The sequence below is a fragment of the Diplotaxodon limnothrissa genome, linkage group LG22 (assembly GCF_057381915.1).
Source record: "Diplotaxodon limnothrissa isolate DT_005_m linkage group LG22, D_limnothrissa_male_GT1.1, whole genome shotgun sequence".
Taxonomy (NCBI): Eukaryota; Metazoa; Chordata; class Actinopteri; order Cichliformes; family Cichlidae; genus Diplotaxodon; species Diplotaxodon limnothrissa.
In genome coordinates, this window is record NC_140616.1 from 14,018,668 (window position 1) to 14,040,576 (window position 21,909).

Consider the following 21,909-nt stretch of genomic DNA (forward strand, 5'->3'; position numbering starts at 1 on the left):
ACTAATGTAAAGAAACTCCAGAGGAAAGCAGTGAAGTGTGTGAAACTGATAGTTACGGGTAAATGGCTGTTTAATGAGTCACTTATTTTATCGGGGAAGAACTTGTTTGTAAAATATAATTTTAGTTACTAATAAATTGAGGGAATTAGGTTTTACGGAAGAGGATTAGGGCCACTGGGGGGAAGAATTCTGAGAAAAAAAGTCAGAATTCTGAGATAATATGAGCACTGCGTAAAAGCAGTGAAGTGTGTGGAAAACCTAGCCGGGTTTACCATGACTTCAGCAGCTGCTGGTGTTACCTCTGACACCGGTTGACCACGAATGAGTAATTCATTAAGTTTCGGTTTCTGCTGCCCCGCGCAACACGACCTGCAGCTAGGGTTGCCAACTCCCTGAAAAATAAATAAGGGACACCTTATTTAAGGGTGAAGACCCAGTTGTCTTCACCCTTCCCAGTGTGGTGAATTTTCTAGCTCTTTTTTTGTGTGTGAAATTATTTTTTTAACCATTTGACTTGAAGTTGAAGTAGATGCATATTCTATTCTTTGTGATATGAACACATGTGAAACAAATGATCATTTAGCCATTTATTTTTAGCTCAAAATGACAACATTAACACAGTAAAACAGGTCTCTTTCTTAAACAGAAGCCTGTCATGCTTAACTTTTGAGAATATAAGTAAATCTTTCTTTAAAAGCACTCTGTCCTGCTTAACTTAAAATAATAGAAAACAATAGAAAGAAAAATATTCTTGTAACAGTGCACATTTAGTGCATTTAGTACAATTGGCTTCAGTTGAGGTATTATTTCAGCTTTTCTAATGCTAATCAGCTGCTCCTGTTTGTAAACCCGCTTGTTCCCATGATTACGCATCATAACTCATCATCATTATTCATCTATGTATTACTTTTATGTATTAGTCATCAATTTGTTGTAATCATCTATCCTTGCAGTTGTTTATTACACAAAATAAATTATATTATCACACTTCTGGCCACATAGCGCTGATATTCACTGCACATGCCCATATTAACGTTTTCCAGCCAGGTGTTTTCCTTTTCCCATTCTTCCCTTTCTCTGAGGGGAACAAACATTGCTGCTCTAATGCTGGGCTCACACTGTGCGGTTTTAGGCCCATTTTGAGCCGATTTTTGAGTGATCGGACCGATTTTGGCCTTCATCGTGCGTCGTGTAGTATACGTGGGGTAACGAGAAGTGATTAACACCTCACGACCAGCTCCCGATCATCAATCGCTCGTGAGGGTGTCACCACAGGCGCTCACACTGCTCACGCGCAAACGTAAACGTTGGTGAAAAAGATGGAGCAGCACGGCTGTGCAGCGTGTGATCTGGACACAAGCGATGGAGGCACAACTTGTAGAACTTTGGAAAGCTCATCCGAGCCTTTTCGATGTGGCATCACAAAATTATCACGACCACAACAACCGTGAAAATAGTTGGATTTACACTGCTGCTCAATCACAGCTGCCTGATCAATGTTTTTCATTAGCAATTTAGCAAAGTTGATGGTGGTGGTGTGTCTGTGTGAGTGAAAGACAGAGAGAGCGAGCGACAGATTTTCTGTTATAACCTTCATGTTATGGAGGCACAGTGTGAGCACTCAGGTCGCATCAGAGCATCGGGCGGTATAGTGTGAGAGTACATCGTGACATACGAACTTCTAACCCCTGCGAGTCAATCGTGCAGTTTGAGCAGGAGCTGAATAACGTGACTGAAAAAAATCGCACAGTGTTTGCCCAGCTTTAGGTGTACTGTCATCCGAGACTTGCACCGCAGAGTCGGCGTTTGTTCCCCTGTTGGCCATGCTTCTTGTTGTGGTCATCTGTTGTCTTCCGGTATTTTCTCCGCAAGCGACCTTTCCTCGACCAATGAGATGAGCGGTAATCTGAATTGTCATACTCGAATTGTCATAAGTGTGCTGTCAGCTCATTGGTCACAAAGCAGGAGAGGGGCTGGGAATTATGTTTTCAAACAAAGTGTTAATTCCATAAACATTTATAGACTACTTTTGATTCTCACTGTATTACGGGACAAAGTGCGTCCCTTATTAGCTCAATACGGGACGTGTACTTTTGTTTCGAAATACGGGACGATTCCGTATTTTAAGGGACGGTTGGCAACCCTACCTGCAGCAGCCGCATCACCGCTCCGGGACTCGCCTCAGAGGAGGGGAGGGCGGTGGAGGAGAGCGGAGAGAGGTGAGCGGAGTGGACTCAGTTATTACAACAAGCCGATTACTGAAGGCTACTGAGCCTTCTCTGTCAATATGCGTCTGTCCTCTCTCGGTCAGACGGGAGGAGGACACAGCAGCCCACAGCCGGACTTTCCTTTTTCCCTTTTTCACATGAAAAAACTTTTAAGGGAACTTTTTTAATGGACCTACTCCACGAGAACGCACGTGAAGAAAGCCTGGATGTTTTATTTGATAAGATCTGATTTATTCTGTAAGATGTGTGTGTGTGGCACTCTGCGGAGCAAACGGTGACCTCCAGGTACTTAAAAGGTTGGGGTTTTCTTTGTTTGTTTGTTTTAGCGGCTGCATTATAAAAAAATTTTTTTTTAAATATAATAGCGAAAGCTGTTCATAATTTGATCTTTACGCATTTAATTTATGTAAAGGAGGTTAAATTTGGAAGCCAAATGAAATGCTTTGCGCACCAAACTTTATTAGTAAGTGAACTCCAAGAAGCCAAGTGAGGGGGGGAAAGTAAAGCCCCTCTCTGCCTCGCTCACCTGCACGTGCAAAGTGTAAAAAATGAGCAGCCCCTCCAGGAGTTTAGACGGACAGAAAGGTGACGGCTCAGGCACCAAACCGGAGACGCCCAGGTACCGCAGCTGGAGCAGTCTCCGCTTCTCCAAATGGAGAAATGCGTCCCAGAGGGCAACCCCGCCTGCCACCCCTTCCCCGAAGACAGACAAGAGGAGCGACGTGAGCAACACGCTCTTCTCTCTGGTCAAGACTCACAATGACGACTACACGGCGGATCCGGATGGCCTCCTGGAGACCAATGGAGAGGGCGAAGGAGACAGCGCTAGCCAGTCTCAGGACCAGGCCACCTACTTCCAGAAGCAGTTTGGCTCCATGCTGCAGCCCGGGGTCAACAAGTTCTCCCTGCGCATGTTCGGCAGTCACAAAGGTGTTGCTGCTGAGCAGGAGAGGGTTAAAAGCTTTGGAGTGTGGATCATACACCCCTACAGTGACTTCAGGTAATTAGTAGAAAGCCCTTAAACTAATTTGCTCTCATTTTATTGCAATTTGTGTAACTTAACGCATTATAACCGTAAAAATTGGACAGAAATCTGACCAGTGACATTTTTCATTTCAAGGTGCTTCCAGTTGCTCAATATTGTTTAGAGTTCCCTTGAAAGCATTTACCCTTTATCCCACTAAGCACCCTGTGATTGAGGACTCACATCCAGTTTTTCAAGGACAGACTGCAGGATAGCAGCTGATGTCATGGTTCCCAGCACATGATAAGGCGATGAAGGGATTTGATTAGTGATACAGTATATAGGACAAGATCATCTGGATTAATGATATCATTCCCGTGTGACTCCTTTTTTTAACCCCAGGAGGAGAGAGAAGTGCATTCATCAATACTCATGACTTAACCAATCTGACTGAAAATCATCCAAATAGTTTCCTAATCTAGTTTGGCCTCACTTTGGAGGGGGGGGGGGATCTGTCCAATAATTCAACTTTCAGGGTTAAACAACGACTCAGGAGTGATGCCCAAGCAATCTGTCGGTGAGGTCACTAATAGCCCAGCGAATTTAAAGAATTTTTAACATCAGGCCGATGCCAGACAGAGGGGATAAACCCATGCATGGGGATTATTACCCATAAGAATCCGTATAATTCCAATCTTACTCTATTATGCAATAATACACAGGCAGCTGAGGGAGGGATTAGCACAGGCCTGCTCTTCTTAAACCTTATGCTCCCACTTCCTCTTAAAAATGAATGAATTGGGACAGTAGAGTTTTGGTCAGATTTCCTGTTTAGAGTTTAAGGTCACACAGCTGGTTGGTGCCTTTCTCTGTAAAATCTGCTTGTCCTCAATATTTCTCTGGATTTTTTTCTAGTGCTTCGTCCTCCTTGTTCCAAAGTTGTCCATGTTTAGCTAATTATCAATTCTACATTGATTGTAATCTGCATGCGAGTGGTTTGTCTGTATCTCTTTGTTGGAGCTGTGATTAGACTTATAGTGACACTTCCGGGTGTATCCCACCTCTAACCCAATGTCCCTTGGGATAGTCCCCAGCTCCACTATGACCCTGAAAGGTGGAATTAGTTGTACTCTGGGTAAAAGTGACTGATTACCATAAGACCAACATCCCCAATCTTTGTGTGTGTGTGTACACACACACACACACACACACACACACACACACACCCCCCTCCCCCCCCCTGTGGTCTGCTTGTAGTCCGAATGCTGCTGACTTATGTTTGGATAAACTTTTGTTGCATGCAGTTAAAAGATCTGTATGGAGAAAAGAGTAATTTCATTTCCAAAAATTATAAACTGTATACAAAAGATGGACATGGCCACAGTGACATCACTGATTGGTTTAAACTCTGCAGGCCTGAAGCCTCCACACTAGCGCTTTACTTTATTCAAATTCAACCTGAAATCCTATCAGAATACACTCATGTTCCTGTCCTGCGCTCACTGCTATTAAAGCTTGTCTAAAGGTTTTAGATACAGCAGATTTTATTCTGCTCCTCTCTCCCTCTCACTCAGACTCGATCTATAATGTCAACAGCTATAATGCCTTCCAGATTGGTGGCGTTAATAGCAGCAAGCAGCCACTAATCTACTGCAACATGAGAAATAATGGTAAGCACTCATGTAAAGCAGAGAGTGGACAGAGAGGTCACGGACACGAGTGAAGAACACATCAATCACTTCTGTGTCTCTGCTCAGTTTTGTCACGGGTTCACGTTGCAATCACTGAAGGGTGACTGTAATCAAAATTGGTCTGCGTCAAGTTCTCTTTCTCTGCCTTTGTAATCAAAGAGTCACTGAGAGCGAGAGACCCAGTGTGATTGACAGCTGATGGAAACAATCTGTAAGAAAATCCAAACCATGTCTTCCGACAGTGTACGAGACATTTGAGAGCTATAGGGAAATGGGACATGTATGACTTGAAGGAGACAGTGTATTTGTACAGCACGTGCAATAAAGATATCTAATCTGGATCTGGAACAATGAATGCAAGCTCTAACGCACACAGGTTGGACCGTTACCGGATCACATGGGGAGATTGATCAGCTTGGACCTGGATTTCAGCTGGGTATAAATGCTGTGCACACATGATCACATCCTTAAGAGAAACTTTACCCAGCAGGTTAAAAAGTCAATCTCCTCTCGATAGCATAAGCTGCCAGGGAACAGGAACAAGCAGCATTAGTAGCTAGCAACTCCATTATCGTGCTGTTCGACAACCATACTTCATGGGGCCAATTTGCTGACACTCTTGGACCCCTTGCCACCTCTCTTTCTAGCACTGTTAGCAACTTAGGTGTTCTCTTTGACAGCTCCTTTAAGTTTGACAAACAATCCTCTGTAGTTAAATCTAGTTTCTACCAATTGCGTCAAATCTCCAAGGCCAAGCACTACATACCGCACAGGGACCTTGAGAAACGAATCCATGCTTTTGTGACCTCTAGATTAGACTACTAATTCCCTTTACTTTGGTCTCCACTCCACCCTTCTTCATAGATTGCAGGTTGTCCAGAATGCTGCGGCACGCCTTCTGACCAGAACCGCAAGGTTTGCCTCCATCATGATCTAAGATCATCAGGACAAATATTCTTAGGCTACGTTCACACTGCACACGAAAGCGCATCAAATCCGACTTTTTTGACCCTATGTGACCCATATCCAATCATGGTATGACAGTGTGAGCAGCACAAATCCGATATTTTCAAATCCGACCTGGGTCACTTTCGTATGTGGTACTGAATCCGATACATATCTGATGTTTTAGAAAGAGACTGCTGTTTGAACGGTCATGTCGCATTAAAGCCGTCTTTTACATCACTGACACAAGACAGACGCCAATTATCAGCTCCGGAGAAGCGCCCGAGAAGACACTGAACGCTTCCTGGCCATCCAGTGAAACTGTTGGGAAGACAACGTTGGAGAAACGGGAATATTTTATTTGTACTGTATAATCTGCAGATTCTGACAGAAATCTGCAACTATCCTTTGAAGCACTGCTCCTCTCTAAAACAGCAATAAGGATAATTATTAGGCCATATTTAAATAACAAAATAACTTTATAACTTAAAGCAAAATTGGGAAACGTAAAGTCCCAATCAAGTCTTTATATTAAGGGCCATCAGTCAAACAATACTGTTTGCTCTGGGTCTAAACAGAGCGCGTTGTGTGTGACGTCTTCTTTAGCACATGCGGGCCGCTTTGAGGCTTCACACTAGAGCGTGTTTGCTGTCACATTTTATATGTAGTGTGAACAAGCAGACAAAAAAGAAAACAACTCAGATTTGATCAAAAAATTGGAATTGAGCATTAACACCTGCAGCGTGAACGTAGCCTTAGTGCAGCCTAGATCCCGGCTAAAGGCCAGAGGTGACCGTGCTTTTGCCCTGGCAGCCCCGAGCCTCTGGGAAAATCTTCCCTCTGACTCCATCTATTCATTTAAATCTCAGTTAAAAACGTACCTGTTTGACCGAGCGTTTTCAGTTAGTTAGTGCACTTCCCCCTATATTTTACCCTTATGTTACTTATCTTCCTACTAATGTCCCACTGCATAAATACCCCCACCTTATATTTATGTGTTGCAGCTCCTCCAACCTATGGCCGCGGCAGGCTAAACATGAGGACACAGATGACGCGCAACAATATACGCATAAAATACGCTTCTGTACCATTTGCTCCTTTTATTCCACATGCAGCTGTCCAATATACAAATCAGCACATGGGATTAACTATTAAAAAAAATGCACAGACTGCACAAACAAATAACTGCACTAATTACAATGCCAACTTACAACTTGGCCTATGACATCAATTAGTGCACAAATATACATAAACCATCAAGTTACAGTCAAATACATGAAAATAATTCAAGCTGCGTTCAACAGAAAGTTTTGCCTCATGCTCACCCTACCTTTCTGCTCATCAACATCAGATGCAGTGAACAGGTGAGTGCAACCACATTTATCATCTACCACACCCATGAGACACGCCCCACACCCGTGCACCAATACAGCGAGTCCATTTAAACCAACCCACTTAATCAAAAAAGGAACAACTCATATGGCTCCTACATTATGAATACCCTGTAATTGTATCTTCTAAACCATGCTATAATGTTTTACTTCTTATTCTGTCTGTACCTTTGGGGGGTTTGTTATAGCCTTTTATCTTTTATCTTATGTTTTAACCTTGTTGTGAAGCACTTTGGTGTACCTTTGGTTTTAAATGTGCTATATAAATAAAGTTGTACTGTATTGTATTGTACAGAAAGTGACTTAAAAACAAAAAGCTCGATTACGTGATATCTTTGCTACTAGGTGTCCAGTCTGCATACTCTGTGTATGATGGCATTAAAGTGGTATTAGGCAGGTGGGGGCACCCTAATGTGCATCAGAGCGTGGGGCAAAAACAATCATTTAGAAATAAGATTTTTTTTTTTAATTGTATTGTGAGCTCCAGTAGATTTGTTTTCTTTGCATACTGGCTGTGATCCGCAAACATGTGTTGCTGCTGCTCTAAAGTTTACTACTCTTTGTGGATTTAACTAAATTTAGCAAGATATAAGCAGACAGATCAGCTTAAAAAAACATCTGCTACCCTCAATGTAACGCAACACTGACTATTAACCAACCAGAGCCGTAAACTTCACCACAGTACGGTAAGCTCTCAGTCCTCTATACCTTTAGCTTGTACAATTTGGTGATATTTGCTAAGCTGTTTAAAACATTTAAAATCACCTGCCAGTTATAAATGTTACTCTGTTTATGCTCACACTTCTTCTGTAGTGCCAGCCAGAGCCATCAGCTAAATGCTAAAGTTCCACAGCAACAGCTTTATGGACATCTGCATGATGAACGAATCACAGGAAAGGATTCTGATGAGAGTGTAAAGGGGCCATGGGATGTTATTATTTTTCTTAAAATTGTAATAGTAATTCCAAACTGTCATCAGTAAGCAACACAAAAAGAGCACTCTTGGCAGTATTACGTCAAAGCTAACAGATTTTCTTACTCTTTAATTGAAGATGCTGGAGGGTGTTCCTAAATTTTCTGATGCACTTAGAAGAGCAAACGGAAACCTTACGGTTCATATGTTAGTACCAGGTATACATGTGACTGCCCTCATTAAAAATGTTGCAGATGTGCCACACAACCATCAAATTCATTTGAGATTGCTAACATATATTTGTATTTGCTATAAAAAGCCATATAAATATATAAAACCCATGAAAAACTCAAAAACAGCAGTGGATCACATGATTCACTTCACATCTTTGGTGTTCACAGTCAGCTCTCTTCTCTTGACAACACATGCAATTTTGTGTTTGTTGTGATATGGCCGCACTGACATACAGTACAGAAATAACTACGTGCACGCAGCAGTCAAGTTGTGATTAACACATAGATTTTCAGTTTTAATTCAAAAGGGTTCATTAAAATACTTGAAGTATATTTGAATAACCACCTTGTCATTTTGTTTTTTTACAGTTTGGCCCAGAATGAGCAGATGTGTTTGCAGTAAATCTGTAAATCATCTGTAAATCTGGAAACGGTCAAAGTACGAATAGGTCCATTTGAAGTTTGTGTAAAGGTTGTGATCCTAAACCGAGCTCTGCACTCATCCTCTTCTCTCCAGGTTTTACTGGGACATCGTAATGCTCCTGTTGATGATGAGCAATCTTGTCATTTTGCCCTGGGGTATCACCTTCTTCGAAGACCAGAACACCATGCCCTGGATCACCTTCAACGTCTTGTCAGACACACTCTTCCTCATGGATCTGGTTTTCAACTTCCGTACGGGCATTTTGGGAGAGGACAGCCACATCATCCTGGACCCCAAAGAGATCCGCATTCATTACCTCCGCACTTGGTTCCTGGTGGATTTCATCTCCTCCATCCCTGTCGACTACATCTTTCTCATCGTCGACCTCGAATCCCTACACGAGTCATCAGACGTGTACCGTACCGCTCGTGCACTTCGCATTGTGCGTTTCACAAAGATCCTCAGTCTGCTGCGTCTTCTCCGTCTGTCTCGCCTCATCCGATACATCCACCAATGGGAGGAGGTAATGCAAAGGCAGGGAAGCGGGCACGTGCTTAGAACAAAAGAAACAGAAATATTGTAATTTGATCGTCTCTGTGACTTTCTTTCTGACAGATTTTCCACATGACTTATGATCTGGCCAGTGCTGTGGTGCGTATAGTCAACTTGATTGGAATGATGTTGCTGTTGTGTCACTGGGATGGCTGCCTGACATTTATGGTACCTATGCTGCAAGACTTTCCTTCAGACTGCTGGGTATCCAAAAACAATATGGTGGTGAGTAGATGAAGAAAAGAAAGTAAAATTACATATTTAAAGTAGTATGTGAGTATATAGCTACAATTCAGTGTTAGTTGGCATTTTTTTGAAGGAGGCAAAGTAATTTTACTCAGTGGCATACAAACCACAACACAACAAACCAAACCACAAACTTGGCAAAGCCACACCTCCGTCTATGGTCATGACATGCCAACTCACAGTGACATCGTCCACAAAAATCAAAATTGAAATGAGATACTGTTCTCACATTTGGAGATCATCTTAACTGAAACCAGGACCACGCGTCAAACACTGCACCTGCACATACATACTGTGCAAAAGTCATGAGCCACCCCAGCATGGTATGCAGTCAAATCCAGTCTGACACTGGACTTGAAAGATGCATCTGGCCCTTCAGTTAATCTACTGTTCACCGAAGCCTCATCAAAAATGGTCTCAGTGGAAGGGTGGCTGTCAAGATGCCATTCATAAAGAAAGGAAACAGAGAGAAGAGGCTGAGGTACGCCAAATTACACAAGAACTGGACTGAAAATCAAAAGCAACAGGTCTGATGGAGTGATGAATCCAAATTTGAAATGTTACTTCAAATTGTCATCAATATATATTAAGAATGACAGCATCATCATCATCCATTATAAATGTCCATTATAAAATGTCCATTATTATAAAATGTCCATTATTAAATGTCCATTATAGAGGACATGATGATCCCAAACACATTACCAGTCCAGTAAAAGCACACCTGAATTAAAAAACACCCACGGAACACTATCAGTCACGGATGGGCTTCCCCGGAGCTCGGGACTCAACATCATCGAAGCGGTATGGGATCAGCTTGACAGAGAACAGAACAAAAGGCAGCCAACATCCAAGGAAGATCTTCGAGTGTCCTTCTAGAAGAAATATTCCTGAAGACTCCTTAAACACTACATGTAATTAAACTTGTTTCCAACTGTTTTGCCGTGTTTTAGTCTTAACTTCTGGTTAGGTTTAACAGAGGTATGTGTGTCTCTGGTGTTTTCTCATTTAACACAGTATTCTTTACAAGATACAAAATCTTTACTTGGATGTGAAACGGCTGACAACTGTCTGTATTTTCCCAAAGTTGCAGGCTCATAGATGACCTCATTTCATGCTCTGTCTCACCTCGCCTCATTGTTAACTACCTTTTTCAGAACTCTACATGGCACATCCAGTACTCCTACGCTCTGTTTATGGCCATGAGTCACATGCTGTGCATAGGATATGGTGCTCACCCTCCAGAGGGCATGACCGATGTTTGGCTCACCATGGTCAGCATGGTAGTCGGGGCCACGTGCTACGCCATGTTCCTCGGCCATGCCGCTAACCTGGTCCAGTCCTTGGACGCCTCGCATCGGCAGTATCAAGAGAAGGTAATCATGCACATTTGTGACCTGCAGCTTCAGTTGCTTTGTGGACAATATGTTCCAGGAACCTCACGTGGATGCTAATGTGATTCGGGCTTTGAGCTTTAATATCCCAGCCATGTTTCATATCACAGACTGGCTTACTTGCTCGTACTTTATTCGTACAAACTGTGCCAAATGCCTAGAGAATATGTGTATTATCTAATGGATTTTGCAGCCTTACCATGACCCATTCCAGGGGATTTTCACAAGATAAAGCAGAACAGATGATGGACAAATGGCGGCACCTTTGTTTTGGATAACTGTCTGCCAATGCCCATTACAAATGAGTTTGTAATCCACTTAAAACGGGAGAAACAGCCTGCAAAACAAATGGAATGAATATGTAATTATTGTTCTTGGGGATAATTCGCAAAACACATGCTAGAACATGTGACTAATTGTGTGTTTTCTGTTGTTTCCAGTATAAACAAGTGGAGCAGTACATGTCATTTCATAAACTGCCAGCAGACTTAAGACAGAGGATCCACGATTACTATGAGCAGCGATTCCAAGGCAAGATGTTTGATGAGGACAACATCCTCGGAGAGCTCAGTGACCCACTCAAGGAGGTGTGTGACTTTACCTGCTGTTTCTTGCTTCCTCTCTCCAGTTTTTTATTAAGTGTTGAATAAGTTCGTCTTTTATGTTAAAAAGGGTCCATGAAAATTTCTTTAAATGTGCCTTTATCTAAGCGACAGTTCAAAACCTAAATATATTTTGTTTATAATGAAATTGGAAAACATCTGATCAGCTGTTCGATATGCTAAGAGCTAGTTAACAATGCTTTTATTCCTGTTTATAGACTAACTGACATATTTTTTTCCACAATAATATGCTATATATCACAATATGGTAAAACATAGACTATTTGATTTGTATGTTGATCTGTAAGCTTCTTCCTCTTGTTTTGGCTTTTGTCTCAGTAGATCATCTGCCTCCATTTCACTCTATCCCAGCATCCTCCTCCTCTGTCACACCAGCCTTCTGCATACCCTCCTTGACTATGTCCATAAATCTTTTATGTCGTCTTCCTCTTTTGCTCCCACCTGGCAGCTTCATCTTTAACATCATGACCAAAATCCTCCTGAGAACTGAGGAAATTTTTTTAATGATTTCCTGCCTCTTTGGAGCTAAAAGAAGCCATCCAAACACATGAGATACCGATGGAAAGCCCAGGATGTCCTCTATTTAGCATTTAGGGTCTTAGTAAGGTAGCTCAAATAAGTCAAAAGATATAGACCATAAACAAATGTCCATTATAGAGGACATAAATTAATAGCCTGGTTCTCATGAGGATATATTCACTATCCCTCCAATCGCCTCCAATCTTTTTGCCAGTTCTACAGTCTCCACATTGTACATCACTCATCCACCTTCACTATCTCTACTCCTTACATATTCACCTTTCCGCCTGCCTCTCTCTCATTCACACACGTATTCTGTCTCACTTCTATTGTCCTTCATTCCTCTTCTCTCCAGAGCATACCCCCACCTCTCTATGCCCCCACCTCTCTATGCTCTCACTTCTCTCAGTGTTATCTGCGAACATCATAGTCCATAGAGACTCCTGTCTGACCTCATCTGTTAATCTGTCCATCACAACTGCAAACAAGAAGGGGCTCAGAACTGATCCCTGATGTAATCCCACCTTGAACCCATCTGTCACTCCTGCTGCATACCTCACCACTGATAGACAGTAAACAATGGTTTTGATACTTGGGTGATGAGTTTACTTTATTTCATAAGAAAAAAAAAGAGCTTCACATTCTCAGTTTCAAGCTGAAGAGTTGCTGTCTGAAAACACTGAAAACTTTACAAATGTTTTAAATCTACCAAATCTTTCATAAATGTGACTGTAGTTAAAACCTGGCAGAGATATTTTATGACAACTTCTTGTAGCGCACATTTTCTCCCCCTCATGCAGGAGATTGTCAGCTATAACTGTCGTGGACTCGTAGCCAATATGCCACTGTTTGCCAACACTGACCCTCATTTTGTGACGGTGATCCTGACCAAGCTGCGTTTCGAAGTCTTCCAGCCGGGAGATTTTATTATACGAGAGGGAACGCTGGGTCGGAAAATGTACTTTATCCAGCACGGCACCGTCACCATCATCCCACGTGGTAGTAAGGAGATTAAGCTCAGCGATGGAGGATATTTTGGGGGTAAATCGTGCTTTCTTTTTCCTGTGACTGTATTGCCAAACTTTTTCCATTTTTAGTCTTTATGATAATATAATCAGGTGGTATTTCTTCATATTTATGGTCCAGACATGCAGGTGGTATAGATCCTCTCATTTAACAAGTGGGATGAACTACATATTTAAAATTATGTCTTCCTTGTTTCAGAGATTTGCTTGCTGACACAGGGACGACGCACAGCCAGCGTGAGGGCTGAGACCTACTGCCGTCTTTACTCGTTGAGCGCGGACAGTTTCAACGAGGTCCTGGAGGAGCATCCTCTGATGAGGAGCGCGTTTGAGAGTGTGGCCGTGAACCGACTGGACCGCGTTGCGCGCCGACCGAGTTATCAGCCAGTCCCAGATGAATGACTTCCTCAGCACCATGAGAAAAACATTCCAGCCAGACTCATCGAGCACATTTGTCACATTTAAACTGCACATGACAAAGATATCTTCTATTGAAGCACGCTGATGGACAATCAGATAGCGAGACCTACTTAAACTTTTTAGTACAGCATTACTGCGATGATGTGACAATAGTCTACCTTTAGTGGTTTTATTTTATTATTTGAACTTGAATCAGCTGTAATATGTGCTCATGTTTGTGTTAGAGCTTTGTATACTCTTCGTGTAAAATGACCTGTATAATTTTGAAACTGTATGGACATCAGCGATGATCTTTTGTTTCTCCCGTTCTGATGATATTACATTTTGATTTACATGAGCTTTTTTATTCATGTATTGATGTATTGATTTATTTTTTTACCAACAGTCTGTCTAGATTGGTCTCTTTCCAGCTGTAAATACCTCTTTTAAAGCACATTTTAGTGGCCTGTAGTAGCCACTTTGATTATCTATCAGATCATCCGTCCAGGATATTGACAGCCTGCAGGAGCAGCAGCTGGTGTTACATCATTCAGCTTTCTGTAGCTCTATTTTACATGATCCTTCTCATCTGTAGGTTGCCTGATGTGAAGATTTAATGCTGATGTTCACAGAAGATCAGTTGCAGTTATGTAATATCTCCAGCTGTACACAGACAGGTTTCACAGAGCTCATATAAAGAATAATTTATACCCAGTATTATTTGTTTCCATACTATTTTTGTTTCATTTTTTTCTGGAATATTGTTTATTTATAATGTAAAACTAATGAATGAGAATAAAGTCTCTATAGGTTAACTAGTATGTAACCGTCAGACGATGCTGTTGTATAATATAAGTTCTATTTTTGTAAATATATCAGCTGAACTTTCTCAGTTTTTTTTTTTACTTCACTTTTTTAGTGGGGTTACATACAGGGTCTACATGCAGCATTTTTCACAGCAGAAACCACAGCTGTATCTACACATTAACAATGTAGTTATTAGAAGTTTATTTCTCTTCTGTTTTTGCTTCAAGGAAAGATTTTACAAATTTAAATTGACTGAACGCTGATTTACATTTAGATTAATACTGTGTACTTTTCTCAGATGCATTTGAAACAACATGATTTTGAAAATTTTCATCTGATGCACACAAAACGGTCATTTTTTGAATTTACAAGTTTAACTGAAATGTCTTTATTTTTTCTTATTTTTCTGATTATTACCTTTATATTGATGATGTCATGTGTATACCAATGTCTGTAACCTTGAAGCATAAATATCAAATATGTATTTTTTCCTATGCACTGTGTTATTTGTGCTTATGTATAAAGAATGTGCAGACACGTTGATCAAAGAAATACTGTTTTACTTAAGAAAACATTTTTGAAGCTCTTTTCCGCAGCTTTGCCAAGAAAATTAAGTCACAGGTCCAGAATGTATCTTATTGTGACTTATCATAATATTCACTCACTATTTCATAAATCTGAGAAGGATTCTTAAAGGTATGCCTTTTATCCTCAGAATACTCTCTGCTCCTTATTTCTGTTCTCTTTCCCTCTCACCCTCCAACCAGTTACAGCAGATGGCTACCCTTCCCTGAACCTGGATATGCCAGAGGTTTCTTCTTGTTTGAAGGGAGTTTTCCCTCCTCACAGTCGCAAAGTGCTGCTCACAGGGGATTGCCTGATCATTGGGGTTTGAAGGGTCTCTACATTACAATATAAATCTCATTCAGGTAACTTTTGCTTTGACCTGATGCTATCTATAGATTTTAAATGAAATCTCATCAGAACTATGAGATATAAAGTCATGGCCTTGTTTTTCATAACAGTAAAGTCCATTCTCACAATGATATGATGAACATTCTCATTAATGTGAAACACTAAGTAATTATCCATAATTATGGTGGTATGAGCATGTTCTGATTGTGTATTACAAGATCCTGTTATTATAAATAAGATGTTTTGGTATTTCCTATATACTTTGTGGCTTCATAATACTACAGTACCATATTGCTACATTGTTTAACAAACAATAAGTAATTATTATGATAAATAGTATCATATATAACGATATTTAATAAACTGCCATGATTATAAATGCTAATGAACTATAATAACTTGAAAACATATAATAAATTTAAGGTTACCATAGTTTTTATAATAAAATAAGATATGCTTTATTATCCCAAAAGGTGTAAAACATCCAAAATAACAGAATATCTGTAATGACAAGATTAGCTCAATAAAAATTATCATATGGTAAAAACTGAAAGAGAGAGAGAGATTATAAATATAATAAATTAATTAACAATAATGTAAACAAATTATATAAATAAATAAAATAGAACAGTTCATTTTATAAAACCCTTAATATCTCAACATAGGTTAAGTAAAGGTTACATAAATTAAATAGATTATGTAAAAAGCAGAATATAGTAAAAGTAGCTTTATAAAGTAAAACTGTTAAAATCCAACAGTATAAAATGTTTTTTTTTTCCAAATGTAGGAAAACAAGCACGCTCGGTAAATATAAGACCATATTACAGCTGGTTATTTTGAGAGGGTTTAAAATGCAATATAAAAGCCTAATTTGTGAACAATGAACATAAAATAAAATACGTGCATAACCTCGTAGTTCTCTGGCATTATGTGAGTGTGTTTTAAATAACCCTCCGCATTATGTATCCGGGCCGTGCGCTCTGCTTCCTGTCTCGCTTTATTTCATAAACTCGGGACGCAGAGAGAAGGTAAAGAGGATTGACTGTCTGCTGCCTTACCTCAGCACGTTTGTGCTTGATTTGAGTTCAGTTTTTTTTTAACGCATATTTACTTTTTTTTAAAAATGTAATATCTGCACGTTGCACAGTGAAACCGGTGTTTTTATTCTGACATTACAAGGTTAACCGCTAGCCAGTTTAGCTTGGCGCTAGGCTAGCGGTGGCTATCTGAGTATGGAGGTCAGCGGTGTGTACTCCTGTCATCACACTGAAGCAAGGCAGACCTGATCAGTTTTGTCCAGTAATCACTCGCCCTTTTAGCGACCGTATGAGATAAAATAGCCCAGCTGCAGGATTAGGTTTGATAACATGGCTGGCAGTCGCCTTCACCTTCGTTACTTAACTCGGTTAGTTCTGACATAACATCACAAAAGAGTTAGCACTGGACCACCGTAAGAAATACATCATGCTAAAACTGACAGCTAATCTAAATGTATGGTGTTGAAATGAAATGTTAGCTCTCGTTTCGGTGCTCTGTGTTTGAAATGTATTTTATAAAACTCAGGCTGAGGTGTTTTTAGTCCGATTTGTTTTTAGCTGAGAGGGCCATTAGATAGCAAATTATGATGATCAGAAGATAGTGTTATGACGTTGTTGATGCAGTGACACTGATATGTCAGTAAATATTGTGTGTGTGTGATCTGTGACAGAAAGGGAAACTCATTGTTTTTTACATTTACAGCAGCGTATTTCACAAACTAGTACAGACAGCTTTACTCTGCTCAGCATGGACTGGTAGTAGACTGGAAGTTCAAGTGCCTTGTCCGCCTTTTTGGACACACTCACACTTCGATTTCTTTATTGGGGGAGACTCAGGCTTCAATATCTTGCTCAGAGTTACTTCGGTATGCAGACTGGAGTACCTCTACCCCCTGAGCCACAACTCTCCTCATTATGTCCACTCACTGTGTAAAATATGGATATAGGCATCGTCACATCAGCTCTTGGTTTTGGTTTCTTCAGTGTCACAGCAGGTTAAACAGCACCTCTCTGTGCCTGTGCAGCTGCTTTCTTTTATTAGTGTTTGAAAATGAAATGATTCAGGCTCAGTCTTGTTTTTTTTATTTTTTCATGCAGAAAGGATGCTGTCCTTTTCTCGAGCTGTGGTGAGCGGGGTGGCCCGTGCCCCAGCTGCTATCAGTCAGGGTGGCGTGACTTCTATCACACGATACAACAGCACAGCACAGGTATGACCCATGTTGTTAAAACCAGTATAAAACAAATTAAATCCTTACAACTGTAGTAACAGTTTGGTTTTTTTCTCTGCTTTTCTGGCAGAGTGCTCCTAAGAAAACTAAATTTGGACCGCTGGCAGATCAGGACAGAATCTTCACCAACCTTTATGGCCGACATGAATGGAGGTAACACCCCTGTGTTGTTCTCTTGTGAATTTGATGCAAGGTGAGAGGTTTAACAAACAAAAACACAGTTGTGACCTTCTCATATTTGTGCCACAGGCTGAATGGGGCTTTGAAGCGTGGCGACTGGTACAAAACTAAGGAGATTCTTTTGAAGGGAGTCGACTGGATTCTCAATGAGATCAAAGTTTCTGGCCTGCGTGGGAGAGGTGGAGCTGGCTTCCCTACTGGCATGAAGTGGAGCTTCATGAACAAGCCCAGTGATGGCCGGTCAGTGAGGACACAGATATCATTTTGCAATTTTAGTGCTAAGTTGTAACATTTTTACAAAAATGTAACTACATTTGGAGCAATAATAAACACATAAGTGCTTTTTTTTTTTCTAGCAAATACAAGCACTTACAACACTAATTTTTAAAAAGGAATGCTTCTGGCGTTCTTATAGATCAATCAGTTTGATGTTTATCATAGTTTTCATAAAATAGAATAAAATTAAATTAAAATTATCTTTGTGCAAGATAAACTCCGCTACTTTGACAGTAATGTTTATTACACCGACTTGTTTCTGTTTTCGTATGTTAGCCCAAAGTATCTGGTGGTGAATGCAGATGAGGGAGAACCGGGCACCTGTAAGGACAGGGAGATCATGAGGAATGACCCACACAAGCTGGTCGAAGGCTGCCTGATCGCTGGGAGGGCCATGGGAGCCCGTGCTGCTTACATCTACATCAGAGGAGAGTTCTACAATGAGTCCTCCAACCTGCAGGTAGAGATGGATAGAGACAACTGAGATCAAGTCTTTAAAATTATCATACACCTCACTATCATCTTCAGTTTATGGAGAAAATGCTGGTCGGACGTAACTAATTTTCAGCTAAGTCAAAAAGCCAGTCACAATCTTTTTCCAGACCTCCTGCTTGTCAGGCTTAAACATGTAATAAATAAACCTTTTGATCTGCTTTCATGAAAGCCACCTGTGTGCTAGCTAGTCTTCCCTGGATCCATAAATTTGGCTGATTAATATAAACTTTCTCCAGGCAGACAGGAGCTATCCTGTCTGCTTCTAGCAATGACTCCGGTACATTTCATTCTGAAGCTTTATGGATTACTTTCCTTTCCAGATTTAAAATATTAATATAACGTGTGAAATTTGATTTTTTTTTTAAAGGGCTTATAGTATAATATTATTATAACCCATTATTATTTATTATACTGCCCTTCAGCCATATTTAAAGTAATTAAATTAGTCTTATTTTTCAAGGCCTGGGAAGGGGAAAGTAAGTGTTTATTTGTTTGTTGTTTAAATGTTATATTGGATACTGATAATAAGCTGCATACTTTCAGATCATATTAAAGTTGGTAATGTGACTAAATTAAAAAAAAAAAAATCAGCTGTACAACTAATGTCTTTTAGTTGGAGGTGATTCAGACACAAAAGTAGCTGCACCTGCATCCAACTCAATTTCATACAGATTAAGCCTCATATTCTCTCTGCTGGCTCTTAGGTGGCCATCAATGAAGCCTACGCTGCTGGGCTAATTGGAAAGAACGCCTGTGGCTCTGGTTATGACTTTGATGTGTTTGTGATGCGTGGTGCCGGAGCCTACATCTGTGGAGAGGAGACCGCTCTTATCGAGTCCTTGGAAGGAAAGCAGGGGAAGCCCCGTCTGAAGCCCCCCTTCCCTGCAGATGTCGGTGAGTTCCTGTCTACAGAGACAGGGTTAGAATAAAAAAGTTTCTGTATTAATTACATTTTCATCACTGCTGCTTCTTCTGCTGGGCCCTCATTATTCTTGCTAAAATAAAAGCACGTCTCAAATATCAACACCACTCCCTCTAATGTGTTTGAAGGTGTGTTTGGATGCCCAACAACTGTCGCCAACGTGGAGACTGTAGCTGTGGCGCCCACCATCTGTCGTCGTGGAGGCTCGTGGTTTGTCTCCTTTGGCAGGGAGAGAAACTCGGGCACAAAGCTGTTCAACATCTCTGGGCATGTCAACCACCCCTGCACAGTAGAAGAGGAGATGTCTGTTCCTCTGAAAGAGCTCATTGAGAGACACGCAGGTACATAATGCACTAAAAATGTAAAAATCACATCATTTTTGCCTGATAGGATTAAAAAAGAAAAAGAAAAAAAAAGGAGGTAGTGGAAGTCTTCCTGCGTGAAGGGGGTCACGGACTGAAAAGATTAAGACAGCTTAGCTTAAGCACAGCCTTAAGTGCTTCTTCTTTTTCCTTTTTTTAACTCAATTGGAACAAACATCTGTCTGGTAGGTGGGGTGCGTGGTGGCTGGGATAACCTGCTGGCTGTAATTCCCGGTGGGTCCTCAACACCCCTCATCCCCAAGAACGTGTGTGAAGATGTGCTGATGGACTTTGATGGCCTTATTCAGGCACAGACTGGGCTGGGCACTGCTGCTCTCATCGTCATGGACAAATCGGTAAATATGTCAGCTCCATAGTATATTTAGCTCAATAAGCAATGCAGAATACTGCTGTTAAACGAGTGGATGGGTTTTACTTTTGCAGACTGACATTATTAGAGCCATCGCCCGTCTGATTGAATTCTACAAGCATGAGAGTTGTGGCCAGTGCACACCGTGCAGAGAGGGTAAATGCCACTTCAGTTCAGTTCTGCACACCTTAATATTTCTCCACCACCTTCATTAAATTAAAACGTGTGAGTTTTTTCTTGTTGTGTTTTTCTGCAGGAGTGGACTGGATGAATAAGATGATGTGGCGTTTTGCGAGTGGTGATGCACGTTCAGCAGAGATAGACATGATTTGGGAGATCAGCAAGCAGATCGAGGGGCACAGTATCTGTGCACTGGGCGACGGTGCGGCGTGGCCTGTGCAGGTAAATGCATGTCTTCATGGAACTATTAATGGGAAACTCAATACTTCAAAATGCATTAGGTACACTTACTGTGTGTGACGTGTAACTAATGCAGGGACGATAATGTTACAGATTGAAGAATACAGCATTACACTCATAGGTGTTTTTAAAGCCTCACCCATGTGTAGAAACCCCATGGCGACCAGAGGTTGCCAAGGGGTTTGCATTGCACTCTTCACAATTGATTAGCGAGTAGCTTGATTACATGTTGTATTATTTGTAAAGCTCCCTGTTTGTTTTCTGCCTCAAGTTCAGCAGGATAACTGACCAAAACCCCTCTCTTCTCTCATCTGTGTTCCCAGGGATTGATCAGGCACTTCAGGCCTGTCATGGAAAGCCGAATTGCTGAATTCCAGCAGCAGAAGCAGGCAAGGGTTTGAACGGCTTCTTCGAGTCCTTGATCTAATTTTCCTTCGCCCAGAACCCTGTGCTTGTCTTTCACAGATTATTTAAAGAAAAGAGAACGTGCCGTCTTATTAACTCTTCATCAAGCGTTGCATTGATGTGTCTGCCTTGTGAAACAATATTACCAATAAAGTTCTATGATACTTTAATAAAGACTTATTCTTTTTCTTGTGGTTCTTTTTTCTTGTTTTCAATCTCTTGTGTTTTTACTTGTAGGAAAAAAAGATCTTATTAATTACAATAATCAGCTGAAGTCTAAATTATTATTATTATCCATTTTTATTTTTACTAAGTCTGTTATTTAAACAGGTAGTCCAAGAGTTCTATTTACATGCAGTAAAAGTATTTGAACCCAGTTTTTTTTTAGTTCAGTGTGAACAAGAGGTACAGCTAACATTTTAATATATTTTAGGATCAGTAGTCTCAGGTTTAAATATGTATAATTTTCAATTTTCGATTCTCTTAATTGCAGCCTGGTGCTGCGTTGTGATTGGTTGATTGGTTAAATAATTTGAACGCCATAAACCTGGTGCACTGCAAGGATGCCACGATTCCTGTTCGTTTTCATTCTATTCAACATCATTACGGATGTATGTTGAAACTATCTTTTAAAGTGTATAATAATGATAGTAATTAATAATAAAACACCTTCTGTAAATAGGCGGAGAAACCAACATTTGAGAAAAAGGTGTTCACAATCTCGCGATAGCGGACGGTCTCGTGTCACGTGACTTTGGCACGTTTCGCTCTGCTGCTTCGTTTCGACCAGTGGATGCTTTGAACGGTAAAAAGGCGTTTTTAAATTGTTTATGAACCTCTGCTTGCTCATTAAATGCATGTTTAAAGTGAAAAAGCGCAGCGTCACAGTAGGCGGAAGGCTACAAAATAAAAATATAGTGCGGGTTGAATATACCAGCGGAGTC

At 40.7% G+C, this 21,909-nt stretch overlaps 2 protein-coding genes across 2 annotated transcripts; both read left to right on the top strand.

Annotated features, from left to right (window-relative positions):
* The first annotated feature begins 2,776 nt into the window (after positions 1–2,776).
* On the top strand, positions 2,777–13,550 carry hcn3 (hyperpolarization activated cyclic nucleotide-gated potassium channel 3). Its single transcript, XM_085347057.1, has 7 exons — positions 2,777–3,228; positions 8,883–9,312; positions 9,405–9,566; positions 10,745–10,963; positions 11,422–11,568; positions 12,924–13,164; positions 13,348–13,550. Exons 1-7 carry the CDS (start codon positions 2,777–2,779, stop codon positions 13,548–13,550), a joined length of 1,854 nt encoding a protein of 617 aa, XP_085203183.1.
* Positions 13,551–16,247: 2,697 nt separating this feature from the next.
* On the top strand, positions 16,248–21,134 carry ndufv1 (NADH:ubiquinone oxidoreductase core subunit V1). Its single transcript, XM_085346054.1, has 11 exons — positions 16,248–16,297; positions 17,405–17,514; positions 17,606–17,688; positions 17,785–17,955; positions 18,268–18,451; positions 19,191–19,380; positions 19,537–19,749; positions 19,960–20,126; positions 20,215–20,296; positions 20,397–20,542; positions 20,884–21,134. Exons 2-11 carry the CDS (start codon positions 17,410–17,412, stop codon positions 20,959–20,961), a joined length of 1,419 nt encoding a protein of 472 aa, XP_085202180.1. The 5' UTR covers positions 16,248–16,297; positions 17,405–17,409; the 3' UTR covers positions 20,962–21,134.
* Positions 21,135–21,909: the final 775 nt, after the last annotated feature.

What these genes read in the sequence shown, in the direction of transcription:
- hcn3 (XM_085347057.1), top strand. Translation starts at nt 2,777, where the DNA reads ATGAGCAGCCCCTCCAGGAGTTTAGACGGACAGAAAGGTGACGGCTCA. An exon ending in CACCCCTACAGTGACTTCAG is followed by an intron (nt 3,229 to 8,882) that starts GTAATTAGTAGA and finishes TCTTCTCTCCAG; the next exon opens with GTTTTACTGGGACATCGTAA. An exon ending in ACATCCACCAATGGGAGGAG is followed by an intron (nt 9,313 to 9,404) that starts GTAATGCAAAGG and finishes TCTTTCTGACAG; the next exon opens with ATTTTCCACATGACTTATGA.
- ndufv1 (XM_085346054.1), top strand. Translation starts at nt 17,410, where the DNA reads ATGCTGTCCTTTTCTCGAGCTGTGGTGAGCGGGGTGGCCCGTGCCCCA. An exon ending in GATACAACAGCACAGCACAG is followed by an intron (nt 17,515 to 17,605) that starts GTATGACCCATG and finishes CTTTTCTGGCAG; the next exon opens with AGTGCTCCTAAGAAAACTAA. An exon ending in GTGCGGCGTGGCCTGTGCAG is followed by an intron (nt 20,543 to 20,883) that starts GTAAATGCATGT and finishes CTGTGTTCCCAG; the next exon opens with GGATTGATCAGGCACTTCAG.